The following is a 27,394-nucleotide window of genomic DNA, read 5'->3' as shown; positions in this document are numbered from 1 at the left end:
GATGCCGTTGTTTGACGACACGGTCCAGTGAGGACATATATATATTAATGTTGATATAGATTTTATTACCATGCGTTTACTTTGCAACTTCCTTTAAGCAGCCCAGCATTCCTTTGGGCTCTTTTGTATTCGCTATTTCTCTTTTATGACTCTCATCTTTCCCTTTCTCTTACTTGTTCCACTCCTGTTATTAGTTGCTCGCTTGTGATTTTTTTCCTGCGTTGGAGTATTTCTTTTATCTCTATGCTTTTAATTTCCTTGTTTTTACATTATTTTGTTTCTACAATTCTTGATATATTCCCATCAAGGCTGATAATTAGTTTATAGCTCTGAATAATTACTCAGAAACCCATTTGCAGTCATTTGTCCCAGAGCGCGCGCCTCGCCAGGTCGCGGTCACGTGGTTTATTAATGGAGCGTTGTCTGGGCAATGCTCCGATACGAACAACGCAGTTACATGCCGGCAAGCGAGAGGAACAGTCCGACTCCTCGCTGGTCTCATGGTAAGCCCCCCTGATGTTATGACATGTACTGTGCACAAGGATCCCACCCGGGTTCCTTACAATGTCTTTCTGACATTTCAGCCTATCTGCGCCTTGGCGCTGATTTTGTCCGGGCAGCTTTCTGCCCACCTCATGGTTCTGGTTCACCAAGCCACTTCTCATGCAAGCACTCTGCCATTTTCTCAGGTAAATGCGTTCTGCATCTCTTGTCACCGCTAACCTCATTACCAACAGACTTCTTATCGCTCATTCTTTTTCTTTTTCTATTTTTTCTTTTATGTATCAATTGATTTCGTCTTCTTCTACCACTACAATGATTGGTATGTTATTTACACTTTTTATGTGAATGTGCATTGTGATACACTTTCTTTTGGATGTTATGTTATCTTACATGTTAATTACAGACTTGCCCTGACGAAGGATTTGTGAATCCGAAATGCATTGGCAAAAAATGTTTTGGTCTGATGTAAAATGCTAGTGGCTTCTTTCTTCCTCACTAAGAAGATATTAGTGACGCCTCATACCAAGAGACGTATTTTTTTCACAAAACCATTGATTGATAAAAGTCTTTATGAAAAACCACTGAACTTTCATTATTATCATCATTTTTGAATATGTAAACATTTAACCTTAGAGTTTACCAAGCTTTGGAGAGTTTACATTACTTTCATACCCTGATTGGGTCTTCTGAGAGAGCGGCTGTGTGACCTTGTATCCCACTTGGTCTTTGGCTTCTTGTTAATCATACAAGCAAACGATTCACGTTAAAAAAAAATGTAAAATAATAAAAAATTATTTCACTTCAGGAGACCTGTGTTTCACATTCAGCTTGGATCGTATGTCTTATATTTCTGATCCAGGCATTACATATAATGAATCAACTTCATTACTGGCAATCCAAATCTACATCTGAATGTTTCCACTCGTCAAGACACTGGGTTGAAAAGAGACTACAAACTGTTTTCTAAAAAAATAAAAAAAAAATAAAAATAAAAATAAAATAATGAATATTAAAATCTGTGTTGGATACTTTTTTACACACCTCAAAAGTGGTTTCTTAAAATTAGACCCCAATTATAATACTTGTATAAATTCACATCTAAAGCTGTTTGGACGTTCTACACATGGGTCACACACACCGGTCCCTAATACAGTGCTGCACAAGTTTTCAACTAATAAAGAAATACAATTTGTTATGCAAGACTGTCTTTCTATTATGGAAGTATCATAAGTAACACTCATTGGTTTGCTTCATGACTTGCCTACCCAAGGCAAGATCACCATCTGCAGACTAAATACCCAAAGGCGCGTTAAGTACAAATAAATACAGAAAGACCCACAGCATGACATTGTTGACACCAATCCTAAAGTGCTGAGCTGTTTTGATTGATTGATTGATTGGTTATCTATAATGTGCCTATACACAAGTGTTTGAAGGTGCAACCAGGCAGGGAGGGGAAAACAGGGGAGAACAAGACAAACTATCTTCCTAGGCCTAGTATCATTTAGATAGTGCAAGTACGAAGACCGGGAGGGCAAGGGGGAGACATGCACCCAGTTGAACAGTGCCCTGGGTAAAGTGCAAGAAAGGCAGGGCCTCCGAAGGGGAACATGCACCGGAAGCGCAAGGAAAGCCAGGTGGCAGTGCAGGGGGGTCCGAAGGCAAGTGCTCGGGACTGGGTGGGGGCAGACGGTGGTGGCCGGGCCAGGTGTCCTATATGACTCAGAGGAGCACCAGGCAGCCAGTCAATGTAACTTAGAAGGATGAAGGGAGGGATAGCAGAGGGAAGGCAGAGAGAAAAGGAGGTGGGCAAAGGTTAGAATGGTAGAGGAGAAAAGGAAAGTCTTGAGGAGCTTCTGGACCTTAAGGAGGTCCTGCTCAAGGCGGAGAGTGGCAGGGAGGCCATTCCAGAGGGAGGCATCTGCAGAGGAAAGAGATCTACCAACCAGTCTACATTGGAGAAGCGATTCACCCGCAGAGAATTGGAGGGCTACGGAAGGAAGGTACTTAGGGAGAGAGAGATAGTATGGGGGCCTGCCCCAGAAGGCCTTGTGAACGATGCAGAGGGTCTTGAACTTGATCCTTGCAGCGACCAGGAGCCAGTGGAAAGATTTTAGAGCCAGAGAGATGCTGCCCTGGGCTTGAGGCCAAGGATAAGTCATGCGGTCCTCTTTTGGATAAGCTGCAGAGGGCGGACAGTAGAGTTAGGCATATTGAGAAAGAGGCTGTTGCAATAGTCAAGTCTAGAGAGAACCTGGGCTTTGGAGACCGTGAGCTTCTGGGGGAAGGTGAGAAAATGTAGAATACCTCTGAAGAGGTGCAGTTGAAATTGGACTTTTTGGAGATGTCCGTGATGTGTGGAAAAGCGGGAGCAAAGGTTCCAATGAGAAGGATCGCTGTCTTACTGACATTAAGGCAGAGATCATTAGAGGGGCACCATGCCTGAATCGTGGAAAGACAGTCCGGGATGAGCGAGGAGGAGGCAGAGGGTAGCCTGAAAGAGAGTTGCGTGTCATCCGCATAACACTGAAAGTTAGAGGAAAAGGTAGAAATCAGGCAGGCCAAGGGGGCCAGATAGACATGGAAAAACCAGGGCAAGAGGATAAATCCCTGGGGGAACACCACATGTTCTGAGTGTGATTGGGTAGAGGATGGACCCCAGTTCAACCTGGCAAGGTCAGTCCAAGAGGATAGAGGATAGCCACGCAGAGCCTGATCCGTGATGCCCAGGATATATCAGAGCCGGGTGATCAGGATGTTGTGGTTCACTGTGTCAAAAGCAGAAGAATGGTAGAGAAGGATGAGGAACTAAGGAGAGTTTGAGTCAAGTTTAGAGACCAAATCTTCACTGGTGTTCAGGAGAGCAGTTTCCATGCCTCTGGCTGCTCGGAAGCCAGACTGATGGTCACGGAGACAACCAACAGATTCAGTGTGAAGGGTTAGCTGGGAGATGGCCAATTTCTCCAGGAGATTGCCCAGGAAAGGAGCAATAGAAATTGGGCGATAGTTTGCCAGGATGGAGGGGTCGGCAGAAAGCTTTTTGAGCAGGGGGTGCACAAGGGAGTGCTTGAGAAGAGAGGGACAAATGCCAGTGGCAAAGAAGTGGTTGCAGAGATCGGCCAAGGCTGGAGCGAGAGAGTCAATTTTGTCCTTAATGGTTCTGGAGGGGCAGGGAGAACTGTTTGGAAGAGACTTTCATAGACCGTACTTGTCTGGAAACCTCATCAGGTGTGACGAGGGAGGAGTGGAGAGGGGGCAGCCAAGGAGGGCCTGAACGAGGTAGAGGGAGGGAGGGGAGCAGATGAGGGAGGACAGGATGTCCTGAGATTTTGTGGTGAAATGAGAGTCCAGGGCTGAGCAGAGGGCTTGGGTGGGAGTGGTGGTGGGAGTGGTAGAGGCAGATACTGCTGTAGAATTGGCCAGCTCCTTGCAGATTTAAAAAAAGTTTGGCTGTGTTGTTAGATGCCACAGAGATGCAGGCTTGAATGTAGACACTTATTTTAGAGAGAATGGAGAGTCTATATTGCTTTTGAAGTAGGCGGCAGGCCAGTTTGTCAGAGGGTGAACCTGAAGCTCCCCATTCCGTTGCACTTGCGTTTAAGGGCAGCCAAGTCGGAGCCGTACCAAGAATTGCACTTTTTGGCAGGCTTCAGGCGGATCCTCATAACAGGGGCAAGGATGTCAAGAATGTTAAGATGGAAAGGTGAAAGTTGGAAAGGGCTATGACAGGATGGGAGTCAGCCGCAGGAGTAGCTGGAGGAGAGTAGGTAGAGGCAGAGGCTGCCACTGACACACTCTTCGTGCCTCGGATGACTGTGAAGGAGGGAGTCCGGAGGATGTTCCAAAAGCTTTAGGCCACCTTACAAGCAACGTACACAATCTGGTGTCCCTCTCCCTGGCTCTACGGTTTCCTGCAGCAACTCGGAGGAAATTCAACTAGCTCCGAGAAGGGTGCCAGGTGGCTTACTTGGGTGTTCATTAGTCCCACCAACTCAAAGGGAGAAGTCGTCCTTGCAGAGCTTCTCTGTTGATGCGAACTTGGCAAGTAGTCACTGCAGCAGGGCTTCACTGGGCAAACCAACGGTCCAGGAGTTGCAGCAGGCGTCCTCTTCAAGTTCTTCTTCGGTTCCTTCGTCCAGTGGTCGACTGTCTTCCAAGCCAAAAGACCTGCCTTTTATTCAGTTCTCTCCCGTTCATTCCAGACTAGCTGTCACTCACCCAGCAGGGTGGCTGTCCTTGCTGGACAGTCAGCCAGCCAATCGCCACAGAGTGCATTTGGGTCTCCTAGGAGACTAAGCACAGGGAGTTTCGGGCAGCTCCCTCACTTCCTGCCTACCCCAGACACTTGGACGCCAGAGGCGGGTTTCTCTCAGAAACCCTGCCAAAGGTGAAATGAACAAAGAGACCAAAACTGGATTGGCGCACAGAGAAAAACTCGGGAAGGACCTTTCCACAAAGAAATGGTGAAAAAAGAAGACCGACCATTTTAACAAAGGAGGCTCAGCACCATTTGAAAAACATGGCTCCCGCGATTGAACATTACCGGAGCTGCAAACAGTTCGCAGTCGGGGTAAATCATGGTAGTTCATTACAAAACCACTGCCACCAGCCATTCTGAGAGGAAAGGGTAACATAAATGCTACATGAATAACTAGACACAGGGGATACTAAGTAACCCCTCCAGCACTCTATTGTAAGATAGGGTGTGCTGGGTCTAGAAATTTACAGGACTAAGTGAAGTCCATTTCACTCCACTGCTCTGGGAAACAGTAGTTGATCCCAGAGAAGGTATTTAAACCTTGGGAAATCTGAAAGACTTCCCTGTGGCACTGCACTGAAGATGCTTTGTGACAATTGTAAAAGATGATGCCTATGGAGTTGGTTAGACTCCATAACCAAAAAGAAACAGTGTATAAAATCACATTAAATTACGTGAGAGAGTGGGGAAAAAAGGGTCACACTCTCTCCAGGTAAAAAATCAAGTGCTAAAAATCCAGCAAAGTTGCTAGGGGTCTCTAAGGTGGAGGGAATGAACACATTTTTGAGAATTCCCCCTAACAGAGATGCCTGCTGCAACCACTAGACCCTTGGATTGCCCAGTGAAGCCCTGCTGCTGTGCTGAAGCTCTGAATTAGTTTCGACTAGAGAAGCCCTGCAAGGACGACTTCTTCCCCTAATTTGGTGGGACCAATCTACTCCAAAGTGAACTCGTTTGGATATCCTCTCGGAGCTGGCTATACGTCCACTGCTGCTGGAACCGAAGTTCCAGGAAGAGGAACACCAAACAGAGTGCATCACTTTTAAGACGGACCAGTGCTGAAGGAAGATCTCCCGGACTCTCTTGAAGCAGGACTGAGCCACCTCAACAGTGTTGGACCCCAGATGTGAGGAAAGTCGAGAGTGGTATCGAAGTTTGCCCATTGCTGCCACAACCTTCCCATTACAGTGCAGGAGTCCCCAGACGTCCTCCCTCTTGTGCCCACGACTGAGGCACAGGAACACAAGGATCTGCAGAGCTGTACAGGAACAGAAGCTATGTGGAACCATTTATTTTAATTAAAGGTACTGTACAGTCTAAGAGAATGTACCTCTTGTGGTGTAGCCTTACTTGTTCTGAGTTGAGACTTGTCTTGGTTAACCCTGCAGAGTTGCTTGCATTTTTGCCCAAAACAAGCCTCCCAGCTTGTGGCCCTTCAAGTGATCTTATTCCTACAAACTTTTCTAAAAACATTGTGCAAGCCTTTTACTTGCCTGCAAAGAAGATCTTCAGCTCCCCTAGACTTTGCTCAACTAACATTGGCTGTCCTGGTTCCCTGGGAGACTCTTCTTACCTCTGACTTTGTGTCTTTACCTTTCCCCAAGGAAAGGGTTAATTTACTTTGCATTGGAGGGTTCATAAAGTACTAGTTAACCTTTGTTTTATTCCCCTATCTAACCTTTGCACCAAACTCAGCATTGCTCTAAATGTAAAAGTGATAAATCATTGTCCACAGTGTCCTAGCTATTTAAGTCACCTGAGAGTGTAGGAAGTGTCTGTGTGCCATCCCCAATGGGTATCAGCTGATTTAGACAAACTAAGAGTGTGTTTTGTCGTGTATTTTGAATTGTTACATGTTTTGCTCCCTTCTGAAGAAAGCTTATATAACCGACTGTTAAATACATTAATCATTGTTTAATAATTGTTTAATTAAGAAACCTTGAGTGTAAGAGGGTATTTTAATAATTGCCATTGTGAATCTCCACTACTACTCACATTGACTGACCTCTCTTGAGATAAGCCTGGCTGCTCAGCCACACTACCAACCTGTGTAGTACAGACTTATATCAAAGGTTGGGTTCCTATTACCAGCAGAGGCGTAGCCAGGATTGTCTAGCAAATGGGGCCTGATGCTAATGTAGTTGGGCCCACTGGACTGACAAAAATATCTGTAAATTCCAACACAGAGCTGCAGAGTGAGTATTTACAGATTTTGGGTGGGCCTTGCCCCTCAGGCCCTACCCTGCCTATGCCTCTGATTACCAGGATGTCAAGGTTGCGGTAGTGCACCCAAAGGTTACTGCACACAATCTTGCCTAACAAGTGGCAAGAATCGAATGAAGATTACTGACGGACCAATCATACTCATCCCAGTACTAGTGCAAGTTGGAAGGGTTCATAGACATAATTTCGAATACAAAATATTCGAAAGTCAAAAAGTCGAAAAAAAAACGTCGAAAAAAAATGTCGAATTTTTTTTTAATGACGTTTTTTTTTCTAAATGGGGGGGTTCCCCCCCCAACCCCTTTTTTTTTATTTTTACCTATTTTTTTCACAGAAACTAGAGCCCAAAAAAAAATATCGAAAAAAAAACAATTCAACATTTTTTTTTTCGACATTTTTGATTCGACTTTTTTGACTTTCGAAATTATGTTTTCGAAATTATGACTGGACACCGTTGGAAGACTAACAAAGATTACCAAGGGACCACTCATGCTCGTCCCAGTACCAGTGAATGGAGTAAAGTTAAGAAAGAGCACAGAAAGACCAACCATTGTCATCCCATTACTAGTGGATGTTGTAGGAGTAACAAAGATGACCAGTGGAACAATCATACTTGTCTGAGTACCCGAGAAGGGTGAGCAGTTTAAAAAGATTACTGAGGGAGCACTCATACTCGTTCCAGTGCTAGTGGATGTTGAAAGATAATAAAGGCTACCAAAGGAGTGACAAACTCACCCCAGCGCCAGTCAATTTTGGGAAGATAAAGGAAACTATCAAGAGGACAGTGTTGCAAGGTATAAAAAACATGAAACGCTGAGAGGGAGGAAAGTGGGCAGGGTACAATTGTCCACAGACAGATACTGGAAGAATTGTATGTGAAACTAAACCCACAGTACAGGGGAAGAAGCCAAGTATTTCATACATTCACAAGTAACAGAGACATTGACCAATCTGGAGGACGGGGACCACCAGGATCAGTGGCTACAAATGCTTGGACATAAACAAGGAACTGTGCCAGTAGTAGAAAAGGGGAAGCCCTGGAGGGACAAGGGCCCCTTTGAAGAATTAAAGAAACTTGTTCAACAAATAACCAAAAGCCATCCCACGAAAGACATGTTGAGGCTATAAAAGCCTGTCCAGAAGAAAGGAGTCACTCTCCTGGACCAGTCTTTTCTTTGAGCCTTTTTGAACAGTGGTAGGGACAGAATAGGGTAGTTCGGATGGAGGACAGTTTATTACTTTGGCCAATCTCAGAGCACAAGTATGCTAATTAGATTTCGTTAGGTGGGGCAAACACCATACTATTAGGGATAGATTGGCCTTTTCCTTTATTATCTAAATTAAACGGATTGTGAAAATGCCACAAGTGACTGTCTCCTTCTGACCTACCACATTCAGCACTGCCGAACCACCAAGAACTGCAAAGAAGGTACTATTGACAGCAACATGCCACCTTGGTACATTTTCAGGCCCTACAGACTGGTTACGAAACTTTAATACCCTTTTGCAACTTGAAGAACTATCCTTTTGAACATTGTGGTCTTTTGATCGCCTTTCTCCGCTTGTCTCATCACCCAGAGTGCTGCATCTATTCTATCTGTGTATATTCTGGGTTTCTCCTACAGCGTTTTCTAGTTAGTTAGTATTGCACATGATGTGTCTAATTAGAGTATATATTTTATAGAACCTTGATTGGACATTTTTACTTTGGACTGTTCTACTTCGCTGTTTGGGTTGCTACTAAACCACATTCAAATCCCTCTAATAGTATAGCCTTGCTTTCGTCCACATTACCTCAAAAGGCAAAGGAGGTATATCTCTTGACTGTGCCTGCTTTACCTTGAGGATTGTGTTGGCACTTAGTTTATAGAAGTTTAAGGGCCGAGAGGGTGCTTTAGCCTCTGCGCACTGTAAGGGTGCAGAAGGAGGAGACTGACACACAGGTGGCATGTTGATTGCTATAGACTTATTTGCTTAGAAAAGAGACCGAAAACCTAACTTTCCCCATCCCTGCGACGGGTTTCCCTGCCTCAACTAAAATACTAAAGGAGTCTGTCAGAATGCCCCTGTAAATTAAAGAGTCCACTGTTGTATGTCAAAAGCTCTAATTCTGTTCCTTACACTTATAACTAAACTAGAAGGTTGGGTCAATGTTCTTGGCTCAGGAGAATGACTTCTCCTGGAATGGGTAGCATAGTTCTGGTTGCATGTTCTTAACCAAGGGGAATCAGTCCTATCTCCTGGTCCCAATACTTCATAAAGAGCTGTCAATCCTATAACACACTATTAGAATGTTAATCTTTTCTTCACTCCATGGGGAATGACGCCCTTCCCCTGGATAACTTGTTCCCAACACAGTACGTGTCTTGCCAAGGGAATGACTTCCTTCCCCAGGCCTCAAGATTCCATACTCCGTTCCCTCAATTGTCAAGAGAATGACTCCCTTCTCTTGACTGTGGCTTTTCTCCAACCTGGGGTAATGACTCCCTTTCCCCAGGCTGCTTGGCTTTTCACTGTGGATATAGCACTACCAGTTAGTGACAGTGCATAGACCGATTCTGTGCCCACCTCCTACCTCACTGTATGAATATGTTTTCGTAGGCTATAATGGGCTAATAGATATCTAAAGAATTAAAAAATGACCTGCGTTAATATATTGGTGGAAGCAGAATGTTCAGAAGAGATATTAATCCAAAATCCCATGAAGGCGAAATAACTCCTGAGGAGAATGGACTGAATCCGCACAATAACTAATGAGGAAATCTAGGGTATGTGCCTCGCTTACAAACACTGACAAACCGAGAGGTACAACGCTGATGTATTTGACTAAATTCCCGGATCCTTCCATAAGGACAGATTTCCTTAGATTCCGGTTAAATCTATTGCCCACACTGGAAATTCAGAACATCAGGGACGCAGAAAGGATTTTGAGTCCAAAGTGCTAGCGATGTGATGGAAAGGAGATCCAAACTCTAAGACATTTGATGTCTGTTTGCCCTGGTACTATGGAAGGAAAAGGCTGGCAAGATTTGTCCACTGCCCCAGATGGCTAGAGACTGATTGCTTCTGGAATAGATTGTCCGCAGGGCATGAGGTCTTTCTTACCGCTGAGGTGGTTAAAATACTGCGATATATGAATTTATTAAACACTTTTGTATGATCAAACAAAAAATTGTATTCTTTTTTATTGGAATAGGGAATTTGAAATATTTTCTATGTTGTTATAAGGTATACGGTATTGTATGTGGAAGTTTGTGAAAAGTCAATTTTATTTTATTTTGACTATAACACAATAAATAAAAAAATAATAAATAAAAGGTAGCACTACCAGGATAATCACTCCCTTCTCCTGGTATGTTGGTTTCAGCGTGACTTTACCCGTAGCGATTCTCAGGGGAATGGCTCCCTCCACCTGATGATCCTTGTATCACTGTTGTCCTGCTTCCTTAACAGTTCGTATACAAGTATGATCCTTGACCCAGGTTTTCCCAGTAGAACCCACTTAGTCTTGCTAGCTAAGTACAGCGACGGAGAAGATGACTCATCTTTCTCCTTGTTTGGGCGTGGGGCCCAGACCAGTATTTTTCTGTCCTTGCGATTTGGCAGGCTTGGTTCACTCTCCTGCCAAGTACTGCTACGAGGAAGATGGCATCGATCTTCCCCTGTTTGGCTGGCGTTCGGGTACCAGATGCTTGTCTCCCTTCTCCCTGTGTCTCCCAAACTTGGTATAATTGTTAGGCAGAAACCTGTGTCGTTCCCTCTGGGACCACTGCAAAAGATTTAAGACTACAGGTGTTTGGCAGTAAACCCACTTGGTAGCAGTCTGTACCACACAGATTCACTTGGTAGCTGTGGCTGAGCAGTCAGACTTCCCTCAAGAAGAGTTAGGCAGTATACAGAGTATTCGCAATAGGTCAAAGAACACAGTAGAACAAGTAAACACTGACCAGAGCTTGGTGTAAAAGAGATAATTATTTATTTAAAAAAACCACATCTAGAAAAACACACAGGCACTAATAGTAAGCAGTTCAAAAACACGGTCACTAAAAGATATACACTCCCTTAGAAGAATATTAGACAAGTCTTAAGTAAAGCCCCACTTATTTTCAGACAGCGGTGAGCGCTTAACGCAGATGGCACTCTAATAATACGTTTTAAAAGGGAGAGAAAAGCAGAATATAATTTGAAACAGATCCCAACACTTTCACAAGAACAAAACAAGAGAGGAAGGCAAGTAAAACCGTGAAGTTACAGTAGGCCGGATCCACTTTAAGAGGATCAGAACAAAATGTGTCCAAGGTCACACGGTTGAAGTGCACAAGAGTCTTGCAAAGGTTCAAAAAGAGTTGGACCAAAAGAAAGGGACCAGTTAGAAGGTCAAGGCGGCCAGCCCAGTCCAGAAGGTTAAGGGATTATTATTACCTTGTAGCAATCTTTAGAAAGGGAGGTCTGGCGGACACGGCACCTTTAAGTGGTGAGAATACTCCAGCGGGGGCAGTTGTTCTTGGCAGCGGATGCAAGTCGGTGCTTCGTCCGGGGGAAGAGAGGATCTCGTCGGAGAGGAAGACAGGAGTCCGTTGCACTGCCAGGGAAGAAACCAGCCACGGAGTTCTCAGGTAAAAGGAGCGGTCCTTTTATTCGCGGTCCAGTGGTAAGTGGCTATCCGGTTGCTGGGGTGCTTGGCACGGGCAATTCGACCACAAGACGTCCTGGGATACGAGGAAAAGAAGGTAAACTGGTTGTGCCCACCAGTCAGGGGAAGAAGCCTCTCCAGCCGGGAGATCTTCTCGGTCGTCGGGAAGTGGTGAGTCGGTTCTGCAGGGCTCCACCGGTGGTGTCGTCGTGGTAGGTCGGCTCAGCTTCTACCTCGTCGGATTCTCGGTCCTGTGGCGACTTCTGAAGTTCCAGTCCCCAAAGCCCTACTTTTATGCAGCACACCCCCATTCACTCAGCCTAGCTGTCAATCAAACATGCTAAGTGGTGAGCTGGCCGGCTCACCACTTGGGCCAATCACACAAGAGTGCGACTTGAGTTACCAAGGTAACTCAGTCCAGGGTGCCTAAACCCCCTCCCACACCTCCTGTGGTACCCAGACAGAGTGGCACCACTTTTGGAGGCTTCTGTGGAGAAGCCCGCCAAAAAGTGGAACAAAGGGCTCAACTTGGGTTGGAGTCACAGAAGAGAACACAAACGCCATTTTAGAATAGAGTCCTGGCAAAAAATGCCAACCGGCGAATTAATATTAAATAAATAAACCGGCGGTATGTTCGAGGCTATGAGAATTAAATAATTAAAGTTGGTAGCCTCGAACAATGGGAAAATACCATAGGGATATATTCGCGGTCGAATATAAGGAACAAGTTACTTACCTGTAACTGTTGTTCTCCAGCATGGGTCTGGCATGGATTCACATGCTCATGAATATTCCCCGTCGTCAGGCTGGGAATCCTCGGTAAAGAAAAAATCAGTATCAGTTTCGTTTCTGATCTGTCTTTCGTAGTAGTAACCAATCACTGATCTCTGCGTCATACTGACCACAGCCAATGACTGCCCTCTACCTAAGCCCCGCCTCTGGCAGCCATCTTCAGATTTGGTAGCATGTTAAGAGGCAGTATGACCAAGTGAAGAGCCGCACAGGGGTAGGCGGGAGGGTTCGCATGTGAATCCATGCCAGACCCATGCTGGAGAACAACAGTTACAGGTAAGTAACTTGTTCCTTCTCCAGCATGGGGTCTGGCATGGATTCACATGCTCATGAATATAAGAATAAATAGCAGTACACACATGCACAACCACGGGGGGTGGCAAAAGGCTTAACATTAAGCAATACAAAAAACTCAACATTAAGCATCTCTTACCTCCTCACCAGGCTCACCTTAAGCGAACAGGTTGCGCAGCACTGCTTGGCCGACCCTGGACTCCTCCCTGGAATCCCGATCGATGCAGTAGAATCTTGTGAAGGTGTGCGTCGACCTCCACGTAGCAGCCCTGCAGATGTCCAGCAGGGGCACACCAGATAAGAACGCCGTAGTAGCAGCGATCGCTCTGGTCGAATGGGCTCTCGGACGGCCTGGCAGCGGTCGGTTAGACAACCGGTGGCAGTGCATGATGCAGCCGGAGAGCCATCTGGAAATAGAAGACTACAAGAGAGCCTTCCCTTGATTCACAGGTCCAAAGTTCACGAAGCTGTGATGTCCTCTGGAAACTCTTCGTGTGGTCCACGTAGAACTTCAGCGCTCTAGCCACATCCAGCGAGTGCAAAGTCCTCTCGGCCAGCAACGAAGGAGACGGGACGAAAACAGGTAACACCAAAGGCTCGTTAAGATGGAAGTCCGACGGCACCTTGGGCATAAAGGAGGGGTGCGTCCTAAGCACCAGCCTCGAGGCATGGAAAGTCAAGTACGGTGCTTTGCAGGATAGGGCCTGGATCGATCCCACTCGTCGTGCGGAGGTAATGGCCACCAGGAATGCAGTCTTCCACGACACAAACTTCATCGGTGCGGAGTGCATCGGCTCGAATGGGGGCCCCATGAGCCTGGTCAGCACCACGCCGGGGCCGGGGCCTTCACCGGCGGGAGCGACCGGAACAGTCCTTTCATAAACTCTTTTACCAGTCGATGGGGCCACAGGGACGTCCGTCCTGTGCTTCTGGTATATCTGGAGATCGCCGCCAGATGAATCTTAATGGAGGCATGGGCTAGCCCAGCCTTCGCCAGCGATAACAGGTACGGCAGCACTTGAGGGGCCGTAATCCGTAGGGGGTTGATCTTCTGTGCTCGGCACCAGATAGAGAACCTCTTCCACTTATGACCATAGCATTTGAGAGTCGAAGACGCCCTGGCCTTTGCAAGAACCTCTCTGCAATCGGGCAGTGTATCGTAGCCTCCAAACTCTAGTGCTGCAGGAGCCAAGCCTGCAGGTTCAGCGACGCCGTGTCGTGGTGGAAGTTGGCGCCTCCTTCTCTGGAGAGAAGGTCTGCGTCCGCCGACCGCTTGATGGGAGGGGACGTTGACAAGTCCAGAAGGTCCGGGAACCAGATCTGCCTCGGCCACGCCGGTGCAACGAGGATCATCCTGCACCGGGACCTCTTGAGCTGGCTGATGAGTCCAAGCAGCAACGGCAACGGAGGGAACGCATACAGGTATAGGCCGTCCCAGGGGAACGAGAACGCATCGCCCATGCTTCTCGGCTGGGGAAACCTGCTGGCGAACCTCTTGCACTTCGAGTTCGTCCTCTGTTGCGAACAGGTCGATTTGGGGTTTGCCCCATCGTCGGAAGAGTTGATCCACCTGATCCTGGCACAGTTCCCACTCGTGACACGCGCGCAGCTCCCTTCTGAGCGAGTCGGCGATGGTGTTGCTTTCTCCTGCCAGGTGGAAGGGAACCAGGAACATCCCCTGTGCCTCTTTGGATAGGGCTGGGGATCTGGTGCCTCCCTGCTTCCGTATGTAAAACATTGTTGTGGTGCTGTCCGTGAAGATCCGCACCACCTTGCCCTTGAGCGACGGGAGGAACGATTTGAGAGCCCAGAACACGGCTCGGAGTTCCAGGACGTTGATGTGCAGGAGCCTCTCCTCCGGGAGCCAGAGGCCTCTTGCGTGGAGATCTCCGGTGTGGGCGCCCCAACCTTCCAGGGAGGCGTCCGTCGTCACCGTCTCCTGGTACGCCGGCATCTGAAAGTCCTTGCCCGCCATGAGGTGCGCTCGAACGCCCCACCACTGAATCGCTCGCCGGAACACCTCGTTGAGGGGGACCCTGTCTTCGAAGGTGCCTGCATCCAACGGGCGTCGAGAAATTCTTGAAGAGGGCGCATCCGTAGTCTGCAGAGGCGCACCAGGAAGATGCAAGAGGACATCATCCCCAGGAGGGACTTGATGGACCTCACCCTGGCCACGTCCGGGGCTAGCAGGCGCTGCACTTTGCCTAGAATGGTCTTCATCTGTTCTTCCGACGGGGCCGCCAGGCGCCTCACTGTATCGAGTTTTGCTCCCAGAAACAAGGCCACCTGCGACGGCACCAGGTGGGACTTTGGGATGTTTATGGCGAATCCCAGGTCTGCGAGTAGCTGGCCGGTCCTCACAGTGTGCTCGACGGCAAGTTCCCTCGTCCTTGAGCGGATGAGCCAGTCGTCCAGGTAGGGGTAGACGTGAATCCCCTGCAGGCGCAGCCGCGCCGCCACTGGTGCTAAGCACTTGGTAAAGACCCTGGGGGCCATCTTCAATCCAAACGGCAGTGCTCTGAATTTGTAGTGGCATCCCTTGACGACGAACCTGAAGAACTTTCGGTGACTTTTAAGGATGGGAACGTGGAACTATGCATCCTCCAGGTCCAACGACGATAGAAAGTCGCCTTCCTCCAGCTGTCCCAGTACGTGCTGGAGGGTGACCATCCTGAACATTTGTGATCTGATGTATTTGTTCAAACGACGAAGGTCCAGGATGGGTCGCCAGCCGCCCGTCTTCTTCCTGACGAGGAAGTACCTTGAGTACACCCCGGAGCCTCTTCGGGACAAGCTCGATGGCGCCTTTCCTGAGCATCGCCCGTACTTCCAACAGCAGTTGTGGGACGTGATTTTCCTTCCTGGCCACAGTTGGAACGTGAGGGCACTTCTTCAGGAATTCGATAGAGTGTCCTCTTGCCAGAGTATCCAGCACCCAACGGTCGGTGGAGATGGACTTCCACACGCCGACGAAATTCGTCAGCCGGCCTCCCACCGGGGGTGCTTCGGTGGGGGCCCGAGACCTCAGCTGGTTCAGTCCTGCTTGGAGGTGGTGGCCTTGCCGCCCTAGCCACCTTGCCGACGGCGGCGAGGCGCTCCCTGCTTGCCGCGACCCCTGTAGGCCTCCTGAGACGAGGAGCGTGCCGCCTGGCGGTAGGACGACGAGCCACCGCTGGATCCCTTGGAGGCACCCTGTCTGCCTCCGGAGCTCCGAAAGGGCTGTCGTTTCTGAAGGGCTCCTAGGGCGTGGGCCGCCTCCGTGTCCGTTTTTATGGCTTGGAGGGATTCTTCCACCGCCTTCCCGAACAAGTTGCTGCCGTCGAACGGCATGTCCAACACCCTGGTCTGGACGTCCTGACGGAAGTCGGTCGCCCGGAGCCAACCCCGTAGTCGTAGCCAAACATCGTTGCCCAGCTGGCGGAACCCGTATCGGCAATATCGGTTGCCACTGTTATGGTGTGGTCCGACGCCACCTCGCCCTCTTGCAGTATTTCCAGGGCCTCGGACCTCTTGTCGTCCGGTAGGAAGTTCAATATGGGGGCCAGCTTAAACCAGAGCTCCCTGTCGTAACGGGCCACGATCGCCAGGGCGTTGGCCGCTTTGATCGTCGTCGCCGCCGACTAAATGACCTGCCGCCCCATGGCATCCAACTTCTTTCCCTCGCCGTCCGACGGGGAATTCGACGTCGAGGCTCCTGACCCCGCCGCTTTCTTCTTCGCCGGCGCCGAGACGACCGAGTCTGACGTTGGCTGGGCCCTGAGGCACAGGGGAGCGGTTTCGGGGACCCGGTACTTCTTCTCGAACCGGTCCCGTTTGGCTGGTGCCGTAGAGGGGTTTTTGAGAACCGACAGGCCCTCCTCCCAGATGTCATCGATTAGAGGCACCACGATGACAGTCTTCCTCTTGGCCTCCCGGCGCTGATAGAGGAAACCTTGCTTTTTCTGCTCCTCCGGGCAGAGCTGGAACAATTCGGACGCCCTGGCGATCATGGCGTGGAATGAGCCAATCTCGTCGGGTGGCGAGGCCCGTGCGACGGGAGACGGGACACCCGTTCCGTCGTCGTCGCCCTCAGAACCCGTCGTCGAGCCCAACGCACCGTCATCTCCCGACTCGTGGGAGGAGGAGGAGGGAACTGTAGGCCTTACGGGGGCGAGAGGAGGAGAGGGTTGGGTCCTCCGTCGTTTGTTCTGAGGACTTCCCGACGGGCGAGGTTGTGGGTCCTCCGGCCTGGGCCGTGGGAATCTCGTCCTTATCTCAGAGAATAAGGACTGGATCGCAGACAAAATGGCCGCCGAGCCATCCTGAGGCCTAGGTTCCGGCCGCGCCGGAAGGGAAGGCTGCTCTTCCTCGCCATCGTCGTCTTCCTCGGTTATCTCCTGAGGATCTTCCTTACGGGTTCGAATCTTCTCGAATTGGACTTCGAGGTTCCTCACGGCCTCGGTCAGTTCCTCCTCCGAGGCTGACTCCGAGTTCGAGGAGGCTACTGTGCCCCCCCTCGCTTCTTCCATCATGGTGGCCACGATGATGGGCTGAAAAGAGGATTCCCTCCTTGGCGGCAGGGAAACTCTAGTCCCGGAGGCAGTCTCCGCTGGCGGGGTCTCTGCCGGCTTGGCCAGAGTCGCTGCGATCGCCTCGATAGAGGCCTTTGCCTGCTGGGTAGGGGCCTTCACCACCTTAGGTGCGTCCCGGGCCTTCTCCTTCGGGGGAGGGGCGATGCCTCGCTCCCCCTCTTCCGAGATCGGACGGGGCTTCTCCCGAAGCTTACCCGGGGTCTCGGACTTCCTCTTCCCCGAACCGGAGCGCTGGCTCGTGGTTGACGTGCCAGGGAAGGTGCGCCCTGCCTGCCGACCGAAGAGCCCGACCTTTCGGCTCTCCCGGAGCCAGCGGACTCGCTGCGCTTGGCCTGGTGTTGGGCCCCTGTCGCCGGGGCGCCCGCACAGGACTTAGAAGCCCACTCGGACCCTTACTTCTTCTTCTCACCCGTTGAGCCCTTCTCCAACCAGCTGGCGACACGGGATCGACAGTCCCTCATGGTCCGCTCCGACAAGTTCTTGCAGAACTGGCAGTCCTTCTCTACATGAGTCTTGTCCCCATGAAGACAGTAGAGGCATCGCAAATGTTCGTCTTCCTTAAACAAATTCTGCAGCCCGCAACCAGGGCAGCTGTGAAACAGCTTGGGTCCGGGCGACGAACTCGCATCCTGGGCCATCTCGAAGTAGGCCGCGAATCTTCTGGAATCCTCCAAGAAGTTGATTCGACGAAATCTTCACCCTTGAGGGGCGTAGGAAAATCCTGCAACGGGTAGCCGTTAACGGGAGTAGAAACGGTGGAGCTTGAGGCTCGATTAACCGAAAAAATTTGAAAATTCACCTGAAAAAGTGCGAAACACGCAGTAAAAGCTCGAGAGCTAAGCACGAGGACTCCCAACACTTGAACGTGCGGTAAAAAACTGAAGATGGCTGCCAGAGGCGGGGCTTAGGTAGAGGGCAGTCATTGGCTATGGTCAGTATGACGCAGAGATCAGTGATTGGTTACTACTACGAAAGACAGATCAGAAACAAAACCGATACTGATTTTTTCTTTACAGAGGATTCCCAGCCTGACAACGGGGAATATTCATGAGCATGTGAATCCATGCCAGACCCCATGCTGGAGAAAAAGTAGTATCCTCTGCCACCAGCCAAAACTCGATCAGGGGGGACGGAGACGTGCCCCCTCGACTAACAGACCCCGGGGCAATCGAATTGCGCCGACCAGTACGCCCACAATATGATGGTTTGTACTGGTTTCTGTTCATAATTTGGGACTAGTAAAGCCAATGGTGACTTTACATGCCCTGGGAGACAGTCAGTCCCAGGGTATGGAGTCTATGGTGGGGTGTCACTATGACACCCCTGTGTTACTGCACGGAGGGTGCTGTGTAACACACATAGTAAAAACACATGAGACCCTATGGAGTAAAGGACCCCATAGCCCATAAAACACATTAACAGTCAAAGGAACACCATAAATCATGTCCAAGAGTGGGAGAAAAAGAGTCTCACTCTTGGCAGGAGAAAAAAACAAACTCCAGAAATCCAGCAAAGCTGCTGGGGGACTCACTAGGTTAGGAAATTCAGCTTAAAGAGAGAATTCTCCCTAACAATAATCGCCTGCCAAGTAATGTGATGAGGAGGATATTCCCACTCATTATTTTGGTAAAGGGGCTTGTTCCAGTGTGGTTTCCAGCCCCCACCGGTCCCTGCGCGGTACCCATTACTTTCAGTTTTCTATGGTGCGCCACTGGTTCTTCCTCTGGTCCTTCTCTCCATATCTCAGTTGTACGGGCGTCTCCACGTTCAGGTTTTTTCCGCTTGCGGACCTGTGACTTTACACTGGGACCGAAACCTTCTGTTCTGCTTCCCACCTTCAGGTCCCCGTTTTCCAACACTCCGTTCGGACATCATTGGAAAAAGGAGATTGCTGGTTTTCCTAAATCAGGGATCTATTTGGCTCTGCATCTCCTTCCAACTTCCCGGGCTCCACGGTCTGGTGTTCTGATTGGCTACTTCTCCCTTTCTCAGAGTCCTTCCTTACTTTTTAGGGAAAATTAGGACATATGGCTCCAGAGAAGTTTATACCGCTATGGTTTTTGGCCTCCTTTCTTCACTGTTTTGTGTGTTCCACCTCATCTCCATAGTTGCCTGGTCAGTACTCAGTATTTTGTCAGTCATCTTCTACGTCTCAGTCAAAAATGGGGAACTGTATGTATAACATAGGGAGGTACTAGGAAGGGGGTTTTGATGTGATAATGTTAAGAGGTTTGGAGTTTGGGTGTTGTGGTAGAGCCTACCTATATTTTCTTCCTTATGGTGGGGAGTCTCTCCCCATGAGATCCTCCCTCTGTGCACCAACCCCAGGGGGCCTTTGGGTAGCTGACTCACCACCCTGGCCTCATAGCAAAATTATGAACCCCACCACAAATGTAAATCCCTTTGATTAAAAGTGTCCGGCACATTGTCGAATTCCATAAATTGAGGATAAATATGTGTTTAAATGTGTTTTCCCTGGTTCAACAAACAAGAATAGCTTCCCGATGACTGAATTCAAATTCAACAAAAATACAAAAAGAATAAAATACGTGTTACTTACACTATACAAATATGGTGTACAAACTGTAGTGTCAGTGTTCTTAATTTGGCATTTGAACTTCCACCGAAAAGACCATCATACACCACCTAAAAATAAAGAAAATACAAAACAGATGCTAACTTATCTTGAAGGGGACCAAAGTTATCAGGCAGTCTGGATCCAACTAAAACATTCTTAAAAAACAACCACAGGAAATGCCAGTATACAGCCCCCCAAACCTGTTTGCGAAAATATTGTTTTCGGCAGAACTCAATTCCAGAGGCCAGATAAGATTCAGAAAAAGTAATGTGACAAAGTGGACCAAAGAACACACCAGACAAGTTATCAAGATCAACACATTTCATAGCAAAGCATAGCAGGTTGCATTAGGACAAAACCGAGCGGTCCTATGATTTAAACTAGAACTACTATTCTTAAAGTGTCAGGATGGTGAATTTAAAATGGGGTAATGTGCTAGTTAAAAAGTGAACTTCTTGGGATTCCTTAATCTAATACACACAGACCAATTGATATTGCACCCAGCACCTTTCTTTGTTTTACCAGGACTCTGCACAGATATTCTCAGCCTCTGGTCACAGGTTGACTCCTTGATGTGATGGGAGGGAAAACCTACCAGCAAATATGTGTGCCACCACTTCTTTTTGGCTTGTCAGGCTGTCTTATTTTAACCTACAAGCCCGGGACCACCCTCTTTAGCTAAAAGTTTCAGCCTCAATCAGTTTTTGTTTTTTCCGGCTCCTGGCAGACTCTCGGATTTAGCCCTTAAGTGGCTTGCCGCAGTTTGCTCTCCTTTGCTTATAGTCTCAGCCAGTGTCTGAGGTATACCCCCACCAATGTGTGTGTGTTTCTGGTTATCTCTATCTGGATCATCCTCACTGGGCCATTCCCTGACTCAAACAGACTCTTAAATTAAGATGACTAATTATATAGTTCTGCTCATAACTCCCTGGATTAGCTCCTCTCTATTATAGTTCTCCATTTGGCTCTTCTCTGGTTTCCCCTCTTCTAGCTCAGGTGTTTCCCCTTTCCCCTTGCTTGAACTGCGAGTCATGCAACAAGATTTAAAAATGATGCATACAACAAAGTTTAAACAGTTGTCATGCAAGGCTGGGTCGCGGATTTCTTGTCTCTACAAGATTCTCCTCTTAGTTAGTGCTCGGACCAGTCTCTCAGCTAGTCTTCTCCCTGGGTCAGGGCCTTAACCTTTCGTATCTCCACCTTTTCCAATGCTGGAGCTTTGGCATTTCCTTTTAGTGCCGGTACCTTATCCAAGGCTTTGGCCTTTTCTCTACTCACTTTTTCTGTGGCCAGGGCTTCCAACTTTCCTCCTTCTGTTCCCTCTTCTTCTGGGGTACAGCCTCTTCTTGCTCCACCTTCTATTTTGATACAGCTTCTAACTTTCCCTTTTCTGCCTTTTTCACGGGTCACTGCTTCTGCCTGTTCCCAGATCAGAGCCTCCGTTTTTCTTCCTTGTGGAGAAAGGGCCCCAGTGACCACTGTGACAAATCCAAGTAATTTGTCACTTCTCCTCAAGGGGCAGCCACCCCTTTCGAAGGAGGGAGGTAAGACTGTTACACGAAAACAGTGCAAGCAAGACTCAATGGGGTGAACCCATCCCCCCCTTAAGGGACATGGAATCCCCAGGTGAATAGTATGTAACATCTCCCCTAATAACAATTATTTGTTGGATACATGGGTGCTGGATACATTCATAATTTACACGAGCTGTGCTGGACTTGGCTGCTGACTCCAACTTGAGGCCGGAAACCCTAAACCAATGCTGTTGCAGCTCTTGTTTCAGGGAGGAACGTATGACAATAAAACTGAAATACCCTGGAGGGGTGAGCAAGGGACACTGCTTCCAAAATTGGCCCATACCTGTGAGAAGACAGCCAGGTGCTGCGAGAGACTCTACAAGGGCAAGCTCAGCAGAAGTCTGCACTGTAGCGGTGAGCCAACCTACCCTGGCGGTAGGACCATGTTGAATATCTAGTGGTTCGTGGAATCCCAGAGCCTGCAGAACATTGCAGAGTCCAGGAAGGTGTAGAACCCCGGGTGCCCAGGTCTCCATCAGAAAGAGATCGAGCTGCTGTAAACATGATGCACTGGGGTGCTAAACCATGACACCTGGACAGAGCACCACAGCGAGGGAACAGGCGCATGAAATGTGGATCTGCAGCTACCGGAGCAGTCGACTTCCCAGACAAAGAACTCACAAAGGAGAGCGAGAGGAGGACAGCAGGGTTCCAAGCTACTCCAAGAAGGGGTGAACCAGAAGGCCCATGAGGGGTGAACCTGAAACCAAGACCCCACAAGGGGATAATCGAGACCACACAGAAAGTGAAGCACCCAGTAGGGCAGAACCTGAAACCCAGAACCTGCAAGGGTGTATCAGAGACCTAAGAGCAAGTGAAATACCGTTCAGTGATGAACCTGAAATCAAGAGCCCACAAGTGGATAAGAGCCACCACAAGATCAAAAGGTCTGAAGGACCGGAGAGCCCAGTCCAGGCAGAGAACCCAAACCAATCACAGAGAGTGGGAAACCACGCAAGTCAAAACTGCCAGTAGAGTGAGATGGTCCATGCTGGACCAATAACATCCACTCCTACAATAAAACTGAAATACCCTGGAGGGGTGAGCAAGGGACACTGCTTCCAAAATTTAAGGATCTACAAATTCAAGTATCCCATCTGAAGAAGAAACTTTCTAAGTTAAGCAAGACTTTGGTGAAGGAGTCGGGAGTCCCCTTTTTTGTATAGAAAATTAAGGAACTTGTTTCAATTGCACAGGTAGGCCGAAGCCTACAAGACCAAAGGGAAAATTTGAGACACACTTGGGAGGGGACAAGCACTAGCAGGCATAACACAAGAAGGAGGATAGAGAGGAGCAAGAACGCACTTCTGCAGGCTAAGTTCTGTTTTCTTTATTAGTGATGGAGTCAGTCAAAAGGTTAGAATAGGTTTGGACAGAGGACAAGGTTTATTTGTGTAAGGCATCCTGGCGAGCACCCTTTTGTTAATTTCTAGAATAGGGAAACGTTATTGTGGAAATAGGGATAGATAAAGGCATTGTCTCTACTTTAAATAAAGCAGACATACTTTTAAACAGATTAAACAATAGTGTGGGAGCTCCTCTACTGAGAGCAAACATGGATCAAATACCTTGTTCTATGGAATTGCTTCCACTCAGGATTTACCTAGCATTTTGGTGCTGGACTGCCCAAGTGGGTGGGACCAGACTGATAAGCAAATCGTTATTACTCCTCTGTGAAAGGTACAGTGAGCTAAAAGGTGTTGTAGGCCCTCCCAAGTGAGCACCTTCTCATAAAATAGGTTGTTGGGCCGTGTTCATTCTCGGTATAGGGGCTCCCAGACCTCTTTGTTTATGCTTTGAAACAGGTCTTCTCTGTCTCCTAGGTCTGACTTACCACACCATCTTCTGTTCCCTAATAGGGTTTTATTTTTCCCTCCGTCCCATTATCAGGCAGACTCATCTCCTCCTTGCTCCACTTTTTTCTCTTTACCTTTCTGCAATTTCCAGGTTCCCTCGCTCACTCCACCTTCCTCTACCCTCCAGATCATATAGGCTGCTTTCTCTTCACTACTCCGATGGTCCTCTCCTTCACTCCACAGTCCGTGCCTTCTTAGCCTGCAGTTCTCCAACTCTGATATTTCAACTTGCCAGTTCTGCAAGCCAAGACTCAATTTCCCTACTGTCTGTGGTAGGTTGGAGAAGGAGGTGGTCAAAAGGATGACATTTCTAACAAAGGCTTTATGTCAATAACAGAAAAAAGGCCTATCTGTCCCAATACAAAATGGGGAGGGTTCAAACCTATACAAAAGGGGGAGGGTTCAAACCTAACAGAAATTATCAGTGATGTCAAAATCAAACTAGTCCATCCTATGTCCAATAACTACCTATGCAGACCCTACCACTAAAGAAAAAGGTTTAGCAACCAAAAAGGAGTCCAGGGGAAGGACACCCTTTTCCTGAACAGGCTTATTCAGCCTAAGTAGCTTATTTTCTGTGACGAATCTAGCAATATCGCCACCGACTCTCTGAAGGGAAGCTTCTCTTATGTGGCCAGGGAAAGGAAGAAGCTACATGACACTGACCCTGGGGGTGGCTGTCTGTGCTAGGATCACATGGGGGAAGCCAAACTCCAGAGATGTAGGAACATCATAGATCAACATAATCTGTCAATCATAAATCCTCATGATACACATGCACCTATACAACACACTTGTATGGCCCACTCTAATGTATAGGAAGAAACCCCAGGCTTTTCCAGTCAAATGACTTGTTGTCTTCCCCTCACCCCTTGTAAGTACTGAGACGAGGAAGAGAAATGGAGCAATGAAAATGCCTAGAAGCAGTAAGCCAATGCTGCACTCTAGTCTTTGGAAGCTTTTGACTAATGCCGGGAAATTTTTAACAGCCACAGCTGATAGCAATGGAGAGAGAATGTGGCAGAGCTTGAGGTTGTCGGCAACGTGTACGAATGCCGAGAAGATGCCAGAAGTGAGAAGCTTCTGAATCACAGCGTGAAGGCTCAATCAGATGGTGTGAGGAAGAACCAAATCCAAAGCAGCCTGCTGCCTGGTGACCAGGGGCAAAGTGATATCCTGGCACAACAGTATACCAGGAGTGGGAAGTGGAGCAGTAGCCTGGCAGGATAGTAAACCAGGAGTGAGAAGTAAAGTGACACTTGGCAAGGTAGTAATCCAATGGTGAGAAGCAAAGTAATATCCTGGCAAGAGAGTAAACCAGGAGTGAGGAGTGAAACAATATTCTGCAAGGGAAACAACCCAGGCGTAAGAATAGAAGTAAAGTACTGTGAAGAAGAGGTCGCCAAGAGTAATGTATACTGCCTTTGGAAAACACCATTATAGTACCGAGAAGAGTGAGCTACGAGGAATACAGACTTCCTATCTGAAAAACCACTAGGGTACTGGGACGAAGATGATGCAAACAGTCACACCAGCATACTCAATGGAGATGTCCCAATAACAAGGGCAGGCAAGGTCAGGCAATTGAAAATAAGTATGCCCACCTGCAACTCATTAAGCAGTCACATGTGTACAAAAAGGAGGAAAAAAGCAGCAACAGCAGTAGAAGTCCTGGGAGTGACAGAAGAAGATGTGAAGCCAGAAGAGACTCTGAAAGGAAGCAAGACTCTGAGGGGAGCCCTTGTGTGCAGTGCTGTAGCCTGGAAAGTGCCCACACCCTGAGGACTAGGAAGGCTGTTGGTCCTGGCAGGCGATGCAGAGGAAAGCGGCCAGCTGAGGGGCCGTTCTTCCACCCACCAAGAGGAGTGCTTGCCCTCCTGTGGCACTGTGATAGCGTTGGAGGGCCTGAGGGTTAGAATAAGAACCCCTAGAGGCATTTTGCAAAGTTTATGGCAAGCACAATAGAAAGGAAGGTCTTCAAAGGGGAGACGGTGAGTGTGAGAAGCAGAAAAAGCCCTGTGTGACTGATTGCGAGTGCTAGAGGAAGAACTCCTATTCTATCCAGTTTTAAAGTATAGATTGTATCAGAGTGCTCGCGTTCCTTCAAAGAAGGAAAGGGACGTTTTCAAAAGTCTCCATGTGAAACGTACTTTAAAGTAAACAGCCTCTGTATCAAGAAGGAAGACCTTTAGAAAAAGGGGAGCTGTGTGAAGCCGTGAAGTGTGAGCAAACCGCCATTGCGAGAAAGGGGAGTTATACAAAAAGATGAAGTGTGAGCATAATCCCCAAGAAAAACTATGAATAATAATTAAGCATTAGGGTGGCCACCAAGTGGGAGAGTGATCCAGGAGGGCCGCATTGACCCCACCATAAAGAAATATAAACTGAGAAGGATTCCAGGCAGGGAGAGTTACCCAGGAGAACCACAAAAACCCAGTAAAGAAAATACGAAGAAACAGTAATTTATAAAGAAAGTGAACGTTGAAAGAGAATCTTATTTTGCCTAATGAACTTTAGCAAGAGGGCACAGCTAAACCCAGGGCACCTGGTTGCGCGACCTGTAATGGGTGGACTGTGCAGTCTGACAACTGCTCCAGGACCAGGGGAGGCCCCATTGAATAAGTGAACTGTGAGACAAGTTGAAATTGAATGAACCAAGGGGAGTCATTGAATATGGGGAAGGGAACCCCTACAGAAATAAGTCAAACTCGGGTTTTAAAAAGTGGAACTGACAAGTTCAACATTGGTGTTTGTGTTTGAAAAATGAACTTTGGGAGTTTGAACTTGGGCAGGAGAAGCCTGAGAAACCAATTGAAGAGTGTGGACCAGAGGGCTCCGAGTTCGGGAAAGGGAACCCAAAGAACTTGTGAGAAATAAGGTAATGTCGACCTTTGACAAGTGTATCCTGAGAAGCCTGTGGAACATTGTAATCCTGAGTGCCTTGAACTTGGGCAAGGGAGCTACACGAGAGCTCCATTTCCACACTATTTTTACTTGGAACACTTGAGTTTGCCAAATCCCATACACATTGTTTTCTATAGAAGTGAGGGCACGCATAGGTTTTGACAGACAGTATTTTATTTTGGACTAACAGACTTGGACTTCCCTTAGGTTACTTTCTGGTAGGGAGCATTCCCACTTTAGAGCTATTGCAAGTTAGGCGGTACACCATCCTGATCAGAAAAATAAGGATTTTCGAACTACAATCGAGTTGTCTGTTCCATCTCTTGATACTATACTTGTCTCATAAGTGTAAGGGTTAGATTAGGATTTTCGGACACAGGACAGAGAATGCTCTTTTGTTTAAACATCCTGTCACAGGCGGTCCTTAGTTTTGTTGAGGCAGGGAAACCCCTCTTAGATTAACGGATATATGGTATTTTCTCCAACCCTTCGTATTACTTTCTGGAAATAAAAGTCTATAGCATCTAACAAACATACCATTGTGTCTGAGTCTTACTCTTGACCCCTTACGCTTTGTATAGATCCTTGTAATATACTTAATGAACCCCTGTAGTTCCTTAAGGGGACTCTTCCAGCCTCTCTTAAAAGTTCATTGACATTTTGATCTCTTTGTCCTGTGTTTCACTAAGTCAGGATCTTGCTCCTTTCCCCACTGGATGTCGGTTAGTGTCTTTCTTTCTTTTCCAGTCTCCACAAGTTTTAGCCATTCTGTTGCTTCCAACTGTTCCTCCTGATAATCACAGTCTTTTCTTCTAATGGGACCTGCAACCAGGGTACCTTCCTCCAATGCTCTTGTGTTTATTATACACTCATTCCCACTACTGGAACAATTGCCACAAATCCCGTAGTCCTCTTGGCAGACTTTATTTACATAACTATTATTGGGAAGAGAGAGATGCCTCCCTTAGTAATCTTGATTTGCTTTACTGGTTTTCCGGCTACGTAGATGAGGGAGATGACTCCCGAAGTCTACTGGACTTGTTTTAGGGGTTTCCCCAAATACTGAGACTAGGGAGATGACTCCCCTAGTATTCTTGACTTTCGTTATTGCCTTTTCTATGCCCCGGTGCCCTCCCGGGTTCCCCCACTGCTACAGTTACCTTTATCTTGATGGTCAGCGTCACCAGTTCTTCCTGGGGTCACA

The 27,394-nt window shown here is 48.0% G+C and overlaps 1 protein-coding gene across 2 annotated transcripts in view; it reads right to left on the bottom strand.

Annotated features, from left to right (window-relative positions):
* ECPAS (Ecm29 proteasome adaptor and scaffold) overlaps window positions 1–27,394 on the bottom strand; it is a 3,148,361-nt gene that overhangs the window by 2,624,835 nt on the left and 496,132 nt on the right. For both annotated transcript variants that reach the window (XM_069630810.1, XM_069630809.1), the window contains exon 10: window positions 19,836–19,921. In XM_069630810.1, the coding sequence (XP_069486911.1) occupies window positions 19,836–19,921 (86 nt within the window). The remainder of the gene's footprint in view (window positions 1–19,835; window positions 19,922–27,394) is intronic.

Source organism: Ambystoma mexicanum, chromosome 6q (genome assembly GCF_040938575.1).
Source record: "Ambystoma mexicanum isolate Mex_15411 chromosome 6q, UKY_AmexF1_1, whole genome shotgun sequence".
In the NCBI taxonomy this organism is placed as follows: Eukaryota; Metazoa; Chordata; class Amphibia; order Caudata; family Ambystomatidae; genus Ambystoma; species Ambystoma mexicanum.
This window is presented reverse-complemented; position numbering and strand designations above follow the sequence as displayed.